The sequence below is a fragment of the Embiotoca jacksoni genome, unplaced genomic scaffold (assembly GCF_022577435.1).
Source record: "Embiotoca jacksoni isolate LCO1_2020_lvr unplaced genomic scaffold, fEmbJac1.0.p SCAF_17, whole genome shotgun sequence".
Classification (NCBI taxonomy): Eukaryota; Metazoa; Chordata; class Actinopteri; family Embiotocidae; genus Embiotoca; species Embiotoca jacksoni.
The window spans coordinates 11,730,841-11,742,660 of NW_027185307.1; the positions used below are offsets into that span (position 1 = coordinate 11,730,841).

At 41.1% G+C, this 11,820-nt stretch overlaps 1 protein-coding gene across 1 annotated transcript; it reads right to left on the reverse strand.

Moving 5' to 3' along the window:
• Positions 1–4,280: 4,280 nt before the first annotated feature.
• LOC138199501 (suppressor of cytokine signaling 6) lies at positions 4,281–11,249 on the reverse strand. The gene is made up of 3 exons (XM_069151627.1): positions 11,191–11,249; positions 10,615–10,684; positions 4,281–9,453 (listed from the first exon to the last, which is right to left on the reverse strand). The coding sequence occupies exon 3, from the start codon at positions 9,325–9,327 to the stop codon at positions 7,717–7,719; it is 1,611 nt and encodes a 536-aa protein (XP_069007728.1). The 5' UTR covers positions 9,328–9,453; positions 10,615–10,684; positions 11,191–11,249; the 3' UTR covers positions 4,281–7,716.
• Between the last annotated feature and the right edge of the window lie 571 nt (positions 11,250–11,820).

Genomic DNA, 11,820 nt, shown 5'->3' on the forward strand with positions numbered 1-11,820 from the left:
ATATTAGCAGGACGTGGCTGCAGAGCAATACACACTCAGAGGTGGGGGAGCTGTTAATTATCATGCAACAGCTCAGCTGAGGGAGCATGAAGCACTTGTGGGACAGTGGCAGTTCAAAGAGTGGGATGTGTGACTGCAATTCAATCAAAGTACAAAATGATAGCAGCCTGGCCCCTGACCAAAAACAGATTAGAATCAGGTGTTATCAACACATTGTTCATTTTCTTCTGGCAGTGCACTTTTTTTTGTCCCAGGTAAATGTTTCTATTTGTTAACTGCCACACTCAATTAAACCAGCACTGTGGTAGCCTTTACATGTCAAGCTTTACCAGTGAAGCTCTTTTGTTTTGGATACGTTGTGAGGCTCACTGAGACCTGCGAGCAGTAGGGTAGGGAGCCTGTTGAGAAGGCGCAGTACATACCGCTTTATTGGCTGCGCTGTCGCAGACCTGCGGGGGAACTCCATTCCTCGTTAAACGACAAACCACCACCTGTTCTCATTTCATCTCTCCCATACTCGCTGTGCCTCTTGGACCGTTGGTGAAGGGCAGACACCCAGGTACTCCGTGAGCAATGGAGGCAAGTTTCCCATTCAAAACATTCCCAATCCATTTTCTGAGGGCTGCCACCTGTTCACCCCACCCCTAATCCCTACCTCACCCGCCTCCTCCCCACCACCCTGCCACACACACACACACACACACACACACACACACACACACACACCATGTGCTCCAATGTGAGGGATGGGCAGATTGTTGGGAGGGAATGAGAGTGGATTGTCGGTGTCACAGAGGGGCAAAGGAGGGAAGGAGGTGTTACTCGATGGCCCCCAAGTTCCAGATGTCACTCTTTTTAATGACATAATTATGACCATCTTACGACTCCCCTTGGCCATCAGTCTGTGCTGGAAGCTATACACTTGGCATAAGCACACATGCACATAAACACACTCATACACACACAATTCCTGCATATTATTATCATTCGATGGCTGTGCACAAATTCCACTTGTAAGTACGGGGAAGTCTTTCTGGAAGATAGTTTACAAGTAGCTCGGGTAGCTAATTTGCATTTCCCCCTGCTTTTAAATAAAATCACAAAGATAAGCGTCATAGTTAGAGGGAAATCATATTGTAATCGTATGAAATGTGAAGCATGAAAGGGTCTCACAAAAGGAATTCATTTTCTTGACAGATTATCAATCAAATATCAAAGAGGCCAGCCTCTTCTTTGCTGACACCCTGGAGCTGAGGCCATCTGGAACGGCCATTTTCTGGTCATTAAGCATGCTCGCTTCTCAAGAAGCATTGAATTTCTGCTTTTCCCTGAAAGAGTAGCTGAAGCCGGGAAGTCAATGTTCACAGTCTGAACCACTTTGTGAGATTCTATCTTTGCTCAGTGTGGGGGAGATATTGGTTTTTGGAAATGAACCACGATGAAAGGCGTTTTGATGTGGAGGCATACATCACAACGGTGTGAAATGCACAAACGTGGTGGCTACCTACTACTGAACTTCAACAAACACACTCTCCACGAATACATCGGAAACTGTGAAGAATGATCACAATGACTACAACGATGAGCTGTTGTTTCAGTGGGGACCTGCTAATGATGAAGGCAGTCCCAATTCTAACAGGGCTAATTGGGGTTCAGAGACATCTAATGTATGATAGATGGAGAGAGAGAGGGTCTCCGTGGTGTGTGGCACTGCTGGCATGAGATCACAAGCATTAATAGAGCTGAACCTTTCACTCTGGGCTGAAAGACATCTGTTGCCAGCAGGTAACCTCGGCTTTATCATTACTAGCTAGGCTCACCGATGTATTCCTGGCATGACAATTTAAAGCGATATATATGTTTGCTGGCTAATTCAAGTTGTCAACATCATCCCTGTTTGTAGGTGAAAAATGGGTGCACCATGCAGCGCACCAGATGGCGGGAGCGGATCATCAATCTGAAACAGCAGACATGTGATGGATGGATTCTCCAGAGTAAACAGTTTCAACCTAAGAACCACACTGAGAGGAAATTTGCTCACAAATGAGCACTTTTGTGTCGACATTATGGACTGAAAGAAATGCAAACGCTGCAAACACGCTCAACTTTTGCACTGAAGACTTAAAAGTTTCACCACCTAAAAATCAAAAAAGGGACACAGTCTGCTTTTACCTGAGTACAAGGTCTAACACTAGTCAAAAAACAAGTCGACAAATGTCTCCAGTAAAAAATTCTTACAGCAGCTTTAACTGTTTTTTTGGTTTTTTTTTTGTCCAATTAGGCATATATGTAAAGTTTTGTCATAATTTTCCAATGAGTGAATTTGATAATTATGACATTGGTGACCTTCAACCCCCAACATGTAATCAGGTCATCCTTGAGTCAAAGTGAACATTTGTGCCAAGTTTGAAGAAATTCCCTCGAGGTGTTCTTGTGATATCGCATTCAAAACAATGGGACAGATTTGAAGTCACAAGTATATTGCAGTTCTGACGAAAAACCAATCAGTCAGTCAACAAAGCCAATAAATGTATTTCCTTAAATATTCAGCTACTCCTTTTAATTTAACTGCAGTCTCTCTACACCACCTTCCTATATTCAAATTGTATCCAAAACAAACTGACACATGAACACAAGACGTTATGCATACACTTGTTAATGTACATAATTTCAATATCAATTAGCAGATGGGCTCTATAATCTGTTGGACACAGAGGACTCTAAAATTGACCAAATTGTGTGTGTTGCATTTCATGCATTGCATTGCATTGCTGAGGAAAGAAAACTTGAAGAAGGGCCAAAATTTACAGAAATTTACATTAACGTGTCAAGATTGTTCACCTGTATCATTTAAATCAAGGGTCTTCAACCTTTGTTTCTCTGAGTGCCGCGATCTAGCCGGTAGATCTACTGGTTAGAAGCCCCTGATTTAAGTGTTTGCTGAAAAAGCAACACATATCGAGTGACAGCTTTCCTTCAAAACGATCACACCAAAGTGAAGCACTCTGGGTAAGCATGCAACATACTGGGTTGAGAGCAGGGCGAATACTGTGTTTTCAGACAAATCCAAAACGACTGAGATGCACTGTTACATCATGACAAGTTGCACTCGCCGAGCAAAGTAAAACTTCTCTCACTAAATTCTGAACACAAACAGTTTGCCAAAGCTGCAAATAAAAAAAATAAAAAAAAAAAAAAAAAGTGGAACGCAGAGATGAGTCCTTTTATGATGGAGGAATCTCTATGACATGCGACCACCATCGTGTGCCATGAATAAATCATTGTGAACCGGGCAGAGAGAGTAAACAGTTGTGCATCTTCACCTCGGATGCCTGGAGAGGCCTGTCAGACAGGGGAGTTAACAAAGCCTACCTCCTCATCATCATGCGAACCATGTTTCAACAGATCCAAGTCCAAACCTGACACCGTTACCCCACCCTCCCCATCTTCTTCTCTCCCTCTACGACACAAGAACTCACTCTGTTTCTCCAGAGTCGACTTCAAGCGAAGTTAAAGCGAGGATGGTTGCATTGCCGATACTCTTTATCGAGTCTCTGCTTCACTTGTTTGCATTTAAAGGCCGCCCGGATTGTCTTTGTAAATTAGGGAACCGGAGCTCTGGGATAAGCTGCCAATTTGTAGCTACTTTGGAAAGAATCTCGAGACCTCTGTGGTTTTACCTATTAACACTGCTGCAAGCATGACCGAGTCCATCACTGGGTCCAAGCTATGGTATAATACGAACTGTGTATGTACGATTCATGAGACTGATGACAATAAAGCTAATTTCATTTCATACGAGAGTGTACACTAATGGTGTGTCATAGTGTGTCGTTCACAATGAGTTATAATATTCAATATAAAAAAGGCTGCACATTGTGATAATATTCAGACTGGTTGACAAAATGACATCATATCGTTTCATAGTGTAAAGTCATAATGTACAATATATGTGTGTAACTTACACAACATCAAGAAGCATGGCTGAAATCAGCTCCACGATGGAGGATATCGTTTCAAAAAGTGAAACAACTTCAGTAGTGTGAAAGGGGTTTGATTGCAAAAAAATAAAAAGTTTTACTGAGTATTCCCAAAAAACGGTTACATTTATGCAGACATATAAAACTAGAACACTTGTTTTGTTCTAGAAATCAAGAAAATGTTCAGTATTTTATCTTACTGTAAAGAATATTGTTATCACAGGAACCCTGAAATATTGAGACATTATTTCAGACACACATCCACCCTCACACAGTGTAAAAGTCTTATAAACAAAGCTATTTTTTTTTTTTTTTTTAGAATATAGTTTTATTTATAATTTATAATTGGCAGATACAAAAAACTCTTGAACTGTATCCAAAATGTGCAATAAATCACTGTTGATTTTTTTTTCCAAAAGAAAAATACAAAAGACCATCTACTTTGGAAAGTTGACAGTTGACAACCAATGTAAACTGGAGTGAACTGGTATTTCTACAGAGGGTTGACTAATCGCTACTAATTCTCTTTTCAACTGACTACGGTTGTTAAATCTGCTTCGCTCTCCCAAGATGATAACCAAAGTCATTACGTGTACATACATCTACATTGGTGACATTCTATTTCCCCCATTGTTAAATACAAGAAAGGCAATCATATCCATAAGCAGCACGAATGTGTATAACACATCAAGAAAAACGGAGTTTTCAAATTGTACCAAGATGTTCTTGTGAGAGAGGGTAAACAAAAAGGGGAGGGGCATGTCCAAACATAATGCTGTAAACAATTACCTTCACTCACCGAGATGCACAAAAGAAAAAAAAAATATAAAGTTGGCGCTTGTTAAGTGCTAAACAGCTGGTGTTAATTCAAAACAAGCATCAACCTCTGGAATCAAACGTTGAAGGCAATAATCCTTGATAATAAACTAGTGTTTAGAGAAGTTACAGCAGCATACCATATGAAACTGGCTCCTGCTTGTCAAAATTTTATAACAAACTGCAAATTAAAATGGAAATACAATTAAAAGAACATTGTATTTAAAAAAAAAAAAAAAAAAGACTATCATTTTACTTTCACATTTCAACTGAAACACACATACACGCACACACAAAAGAAAAAAGTACATCCACATTCTTGCCATGATCCCAATTCTTGACAGCCAATTAGCATTAGCAGAGGCTTTGAAATGATGCTGGTGCCTTGCCCTTTATATCCCACAGATATGACAAACACAAAACAACCTTGATTTAATCTAACAGTTATATGAACACATACGGACAAGTGTGTGACTCGATTTCTTTAAAAAAAAAAACAAAAAAAAACTGCCATCTGAGGGAGAAACTCTAGGCAGGAGAGGATCCGAGCTTGTCAACAGAGAGTAGAATGTTCAAGTGCAAATAATGTGTCATTGTAGTTTGTCTGTTTGCAATGCTTTCTGAAACTGGTCTGCAGGCCGATAAAAAAAAATATGGATGCCTCAAACAAGGGTACATTCCTTTAGTACAGCCCCATCCCCAGATGGCAAATGTCACAAAACAAAACAGAATATCACTCGAGGATTCTCAAAAGAAAAACATACATTTCTTGTACACAGAATGTCCAGCCAATGTTTGTGACAGAAAAACCCCTCTCTCTACACAGCCAAACACACAACCTAAATCCTTCATTCCTATACAACTCAAAGCTTTAAAATGCTAAAGTCTTTAAACATGCAAGACCATCCAAAGTTCCTATCTAATTTCTGCTGTGCTAGACTCATGGTAACTTCCTCAGACACCAACATTTCCAGCTCACTAAAACTAGAACTATGCGCTAACGGCCTACCAAAGTTGCCCGAGAGACCATTTTCCAAATACTTTTTAAGGACGCTGATGTCAAAAAAGATGCTCATTCATAATGTGAAAACACGATTCCCTGTCAAGTATCCATATAAAGCACTTGCGTAGAATACTGTGCGCTCTTCCCTTTACTCCGGCACGAACAGCCCAGTAGAGAGATAATCTGTGGGGTAGTGCAGCTCTGTGGGGACAATGTGGATAAGCAATGACATAAAATGTATGCTTTTAAAAACCCATATAACACTAATGATGCCAAGCAGCTGTGATTGAACTTTTTGTCATATGCTGAAACCCTGGCATCACTCCGAGATGGCAAGCAGGACTTAACCCTGGCTCTCCCAAATCCATTTGCCCAAGCTCACACCATTTTTGGGATTCCTTTGATCTGGGTCCAGCGCGTCGCTGGCATGAAGGGACTAAGAGAACAGCCTTCTCTATGTACAGATTCGGGTCAATGGACTGCAGAGCAGTTTTACAATAATTGAGGGCAATTTTCTTTACGTGTAAACCGCGTAAGGTGAATGCAACTGTGCATTTAACAGCCTTTTACTCAAGAGTTGCGCTTTAACAACACAAGCCAAAATGTCTCCCCCTTTAACCGTGACATCTCCTCTCATTTAGAGTAACTCTACAGTGCCTTTAATTGACAGTCTTAAAGCCTTTTACTACATGCACATACAAGCATTACAGATAGTGACAAAGTTGTTAGGCCTGAGCTGCGGTGCAGTTTTTGTAACATTCCTAATGCAGAGAAATTTCACCTTTAATATTAACATATTTTCCAAAAGGTTTATACATTTATTTGATGCCGTTTCTACAAACAGCACAACATTATAATCCAGCATTAGAAGTACCTTTAAGCTTGCACAATGTATAATGGCCACATGCAGCCATACAATTTAAAGCTACTGTTAAAGCCTCTGACAGACTGGCAAATTCTGGATCTCTTTTGCTGCACAATTTATTTTTGTGTTGTAAATCCTTTGCTATCAAAGCAACTTTATGGATATGGAGCTTCATTTAAATGTAAGGACTTTTCTTCAATAGATATCCATGCTCATGTTTGTACACCAGTATAGCTGGAAGTAACAAACATGACAAACTTAAAAATTAAGCCAGCACCATTTTAATACTAAAGGACAAAAGTATTTGTAGTAAGTCAGCCTTCATATTCCATTAAAGACCTGGATAATAATTTAGGAAGAAATAGTGTCAACTGAGTGAGCAATAATAGTTGTAAAAATGACCCAAAAAATAAATAAAAATCAGAGGTCAGTCGTCACCGCTTGTACGATGAAGCCTTACTTTACTATTAGACTAACTGCAAAGCATGAATGCAGAATGCCGCTTTAATTAGCAGTCTGCTCGAGGTGAAAAACAATTTAAATGCAACAGATGATCCAAAATTGGTCAGTCTGCAGAGACCTTAAACTCCAATGTAGCAGTATCTTGAAATCGTCTTTGAAATGTACAATTTAGTGGATAAAAAAAATAAAAATGAAAAGTTCTCAAATTAATAGTGGAATATTATTTGTCCTACACTGGCCCAACTTCAATGCAGATAGGACATTTATGAAAATCTGCTCTACTTGCACAGCTGGATACTACACCATACATCACAAGTGTCTAACATGTGCACTTGATGTATTCATCTAAGATTACTTGGCTGTATACCTCTGCTATATTTTTGCAATAGATTATGTGCTGGCCTATATTTCTGGAAGTAGAGCTATCTAAAACCAGAACAGTGGAATGGAGGACTAAACAGCGACAGGGACACAAATCAAGAGCCATCAGAACCAATCATCTCAAAACTGTGGTTGTCTGTAAACCTTGTTTAAATCTCTTAACTGAACACAAAAGTGCAAATTGCTACCACTGTCCTGTCTCTGTGTCCTCAGTAGTGCTTTTCCTGCAGATAATCTTTCATTTTGTTAGGTAAGGGCAGTTTTTGGATCAGGTCTATCCTTGTGTATTGCCTAATGACAAAGCGGCAAAGGTACTGCAGGGAGCGCACTTGCATAAACCGAGATACCGGGTTGGTTAGTCTGACGGGGTAGGTTGCAGACCCTGGTAAGCGAGACCTGGAATAGCAAAAAGCTCCATTCTCTGAGTCTTTGATAGAGTGTTCGATTAAGTCAACAATTGACGTGTGTCCCTCCACATCAGGCTGCTCATAGAAGCTGAAGCGTCCATTGGAGTGTTCAATGCGGGTGTGGAGAGTTTTGTTCTGTGACCTGAAACTCAGGCTGAGCAGGTACCTATCATCTGAGCTGTCTCTGACCAGAAATGAACCATCAGCCAAGTTGATCAGCTTCTCCTCTGCCTCCCAGCGTGTGATGGGACCCCAGTACCACCCCTGCCTCGCAAGCTTTTTCAGCTCTTCAGTCAGGCTGGTCACGACCATGGGCCCGCTGCTCTGGACTGAGTCGTACACCCGACTAACTCCAGGAGCTGAATTTGGGTCAAAGTTGAGGTGGTGTCTTACCCTCTCAGCTACCTGGCTGTCTGAAGAACTGAAGCCCGAAAAAGTCCTGGGGATATGTCCATTACTTATCATGGGTGGCAGGAGTGGAGAGAGGGGAGGCGGGACCTCTACTCTGGAGCTTTGGAGCATCACACCAGCAGAACCAATAAGAATACTATTAACTGAGGTTTCCATGAAGAGGTCCGGAGGCATCCCGCTAACTAGTTCGTGTTCCTCCTGTCCCTGGTCCGTGTGGAGGGACCCATTGTCTGCCTCTGCCACCACCTCCATAGGAGAGGAGCTGTCCAGGCAGAAGGAGTGGGACCCTTCCGGATACATTCCCTCATCTAAAGGCATTGTGTACTGGATGTAGTCCTGGGGCGTCAACCCCAGCACCACAGGCACGTCATTTTCATCAATATTTAGATGCAGCTCCCCATTTTGTGGTTGCTGGAGATTCTTGAAGGACTCCGCCTGGTCCTGAAAGAGCCCTTCCATCTGGAAATCATGAAATCCTTTTCGGACACCATTTAAGTTGGGACTCGGGCTAGGAGAGTGAACCATGGCTTTAACCTTTACCTCCATCTTGATACACGCGTCATCAGAGTTGACTGACCGCAGAGGCCATGGTGAGGGGCTATAATGGTGACTCCGTAAGGAAGCAGATCTAAGGGGTCTCTGGGCTTTCACCTCATTGAAGCTGATAGGCACAGAAGAAGATGAGAAGGTGTCATCATCATCCACTGAGCCTATGGCAGAGGAGCCTCCTTTCACTTTTGCCTTCTGCTTGGCAGACAGCCTCCTCTTTAATGATCCCATCAGGCTTTCACTCTTTGAGCGGCCCTTATTCTGGCCCACTTTCTCCTCTTCTGCACCAAGGTCACAGCCAGAAAGCTCTTTGGTGTAGCAGCCGCCAAAAAGTGAGTCTTCCTTAGAAAACTCTGTAGTCACTGAGGGCTGCTGTAGCATGACAAAGTCACCCTCCTCTTTGCCCTTTATGCTGAGGGACTTGCGGATGGTCTTAAGGCTTATCTTCTTCATTCTGACTGGCCCTCCAAAGTGGGGGCATGGGATGGCTCTCCTTGTATCCTGATGAAAGTACTATCCACAATGTCCTCCCATCGGGCCACACGAAACAAGTCATGCATACAGTGGAGCCATCAAACCCTGCAGAAAGAACAAAGATACACAAGATGTCAGCAGTTTGGTAACAAAAATACTTACAAAAGTTTGTACACGATATGTTCATGATATTAACTTATGCCCATCGACAACATAATGCTAAATTCATAAAGATATCCATATACAATGATTTATTATAGCAACAATACAGCACATTACAGCCACATTTCCAGGGATCATGACAGCGATTTTTGGTGTCAAAGGTTTGGCAGTTTTGTTTTTAAAAACAAAAACAATAAATTGATTATTAAAATAGTAAGATCATTTTTTTCTTTTCATTAACCAAGTGTTTGATCGCTGAAGTCAGAACACCCAGTACAATAAATTGAAAAGTAAACAATGGTTAGGATGTTGAAGTGCTGACTTTTAAGATTAAATTGCTGTAAAAAAATGTTTTACATGCAAGCTGATCTGTACAAATATGCATTGTGACCATTAACATTCATTTTTAGGGGTAAAGATTAAATGTGACAAGTTAAATACTTAAAAATAAAATAAATACATTTAATATCAGGTTGCAAATCATTTGTAATCCTCGACTGCTTTAAGTGTATGATCCAGAGATCGCCCTGGTTGTTTTTTTTCTTTGTATTTAGGATGACTGCTTTGCTGCATTATTCACTGAGGACCATAAACTGTAAAGCAAGGATGTGGCTGCAGAAGTCAAAAGTACCGGCCAACCACAACATTAAAAACCACTGACAAGTGAAGCATTAAACCGCCCAGCAACGAAGATCCCCTTCAGGAGTGAATATACTGTACTATACAAAATATTAGGAGCGCCTCTATGATTAACTCAGTACAGTTCACAGGTTCCACCACAAATTAAGTTTGTCAAAGTGACCCCGTTAAATGAATCAATCAATCAAACTGAATAAAAAAACAGAAGTTTATAATTGGCCTGTTGTATTAATTCCACTTAATGCTTCAACCAGTCAGCGGTTTTGATGTCCCAAGTATTCACTGACCACATTGACTAAAAGTCAGGATTTTACGAAAACGAAACACTAACGCCATCTGTCAAAAAAGCCATCGCAACTGTGCCAGACAAAAGACTCCCGAGCATCTATCCGGAGACATGTGCCGCTTAACAGCACCTAAATAAAGCTGCTTGATAATCAAGACAGCTGCAATCTGATTACTCACCATTATGTGCAGGAAAATGGTGACTCAGTCGGATGGGTCAAGTTCCACTTCCACCACCTTTCATCTGATGCTACGAAAAACAAAGCCAGCTCGTTTACAGACGTCTGCGGTGCTGATTAATAAACACACGACTTTTCAAAAGAAGAAGAAGAAGAAGAAGAGAAAACATACATGTGCTTGAACCTACATACTTCCGTGACGCGCCGGGTGATAAATAAACCGCAGGTTTTGTACTGAACCTGAAAAGGCCCACGGAAACAACAAGCATGCCTTTAGCTTCAGCTGCGCATCTTAGCTTTAAACTTTTTTTCCCCCACTTTCACGTCAATATCTTTTAACAGAATCGCACAATTACTGAGCAACTACAACACTTTAACAACATTAGGAAGATTAAAAAAAACAGTTAAGTTATGTAAACATCACTTGCCAAATTGACAAATAGTTATGTTGCTTGTATGCTAATAGCAAATTGCTAACGACCAGTTACTCTGTTAGCACATGTACTTTTGTAGTAAATTGCTGTGTGGTATAAACGTGTGGTTTTTTTTTTTAAATGTGCACCATATCGTCTCTTACCTGCTCGCTTCTGCTCGTATTACTGGGCGAAACAACCCAAAGGTGTTGTCGTTTATCTCGTAACAACACGTTCATGAAAAAAAAAAAAAAAAAAAAAAAAAAAAAAGCCTCGCTCCTTGACGAGCGTCGGCTACCGTTAGCTCGGCTAAATGCTGGCCGACTTATCTCTCACTACATTTCCTGTAGAAAACATTCACCGTTTCCTTCCCTTCAGTCGACTTCAGCACTCAAAAAAAAAAACAAATGTAAAGCGTTTGCACGGCCGGAGTTTTGCACTTCTCACGGGTTCGTGTGGCGGACTGTGAAGACACAATAAGGTCGGCTAACGCTCGGTAGCTCACGGCCTCTTTTCCTTTCTTCCTTTGTTGCCTGTTGAATTGTGGGAGCAGATTCAGATTCAGCGAATCAGACTCAGCAGCTCCGGCAAGTTTTCACATCCCGGAGGCAGACGACGCGACCTCTGAGTCGGAGGATTCATGTGCATAGTCAACACCAAATCAAGGATTAAAAATAAAAAATAAAAAACAAAAAAAACAAAAGATTAAATAAATGAACCAAGAAACCTGCATGCTCTTCAAAGTATTCGAGTTGCAGCAAAATAGATGTTTTACAAACAGCAAAAAATACTTG

What these genes read in the sequence shown, in the direction of transcription:
- LOC138199501 (XM_069151627.1), bottom strand. Translation starts at nt 9,327, where the DNA reads ATGAAGAAGATAAGCCTTAAGACCATCCGCAAGTCCCTCAGCATAAAG.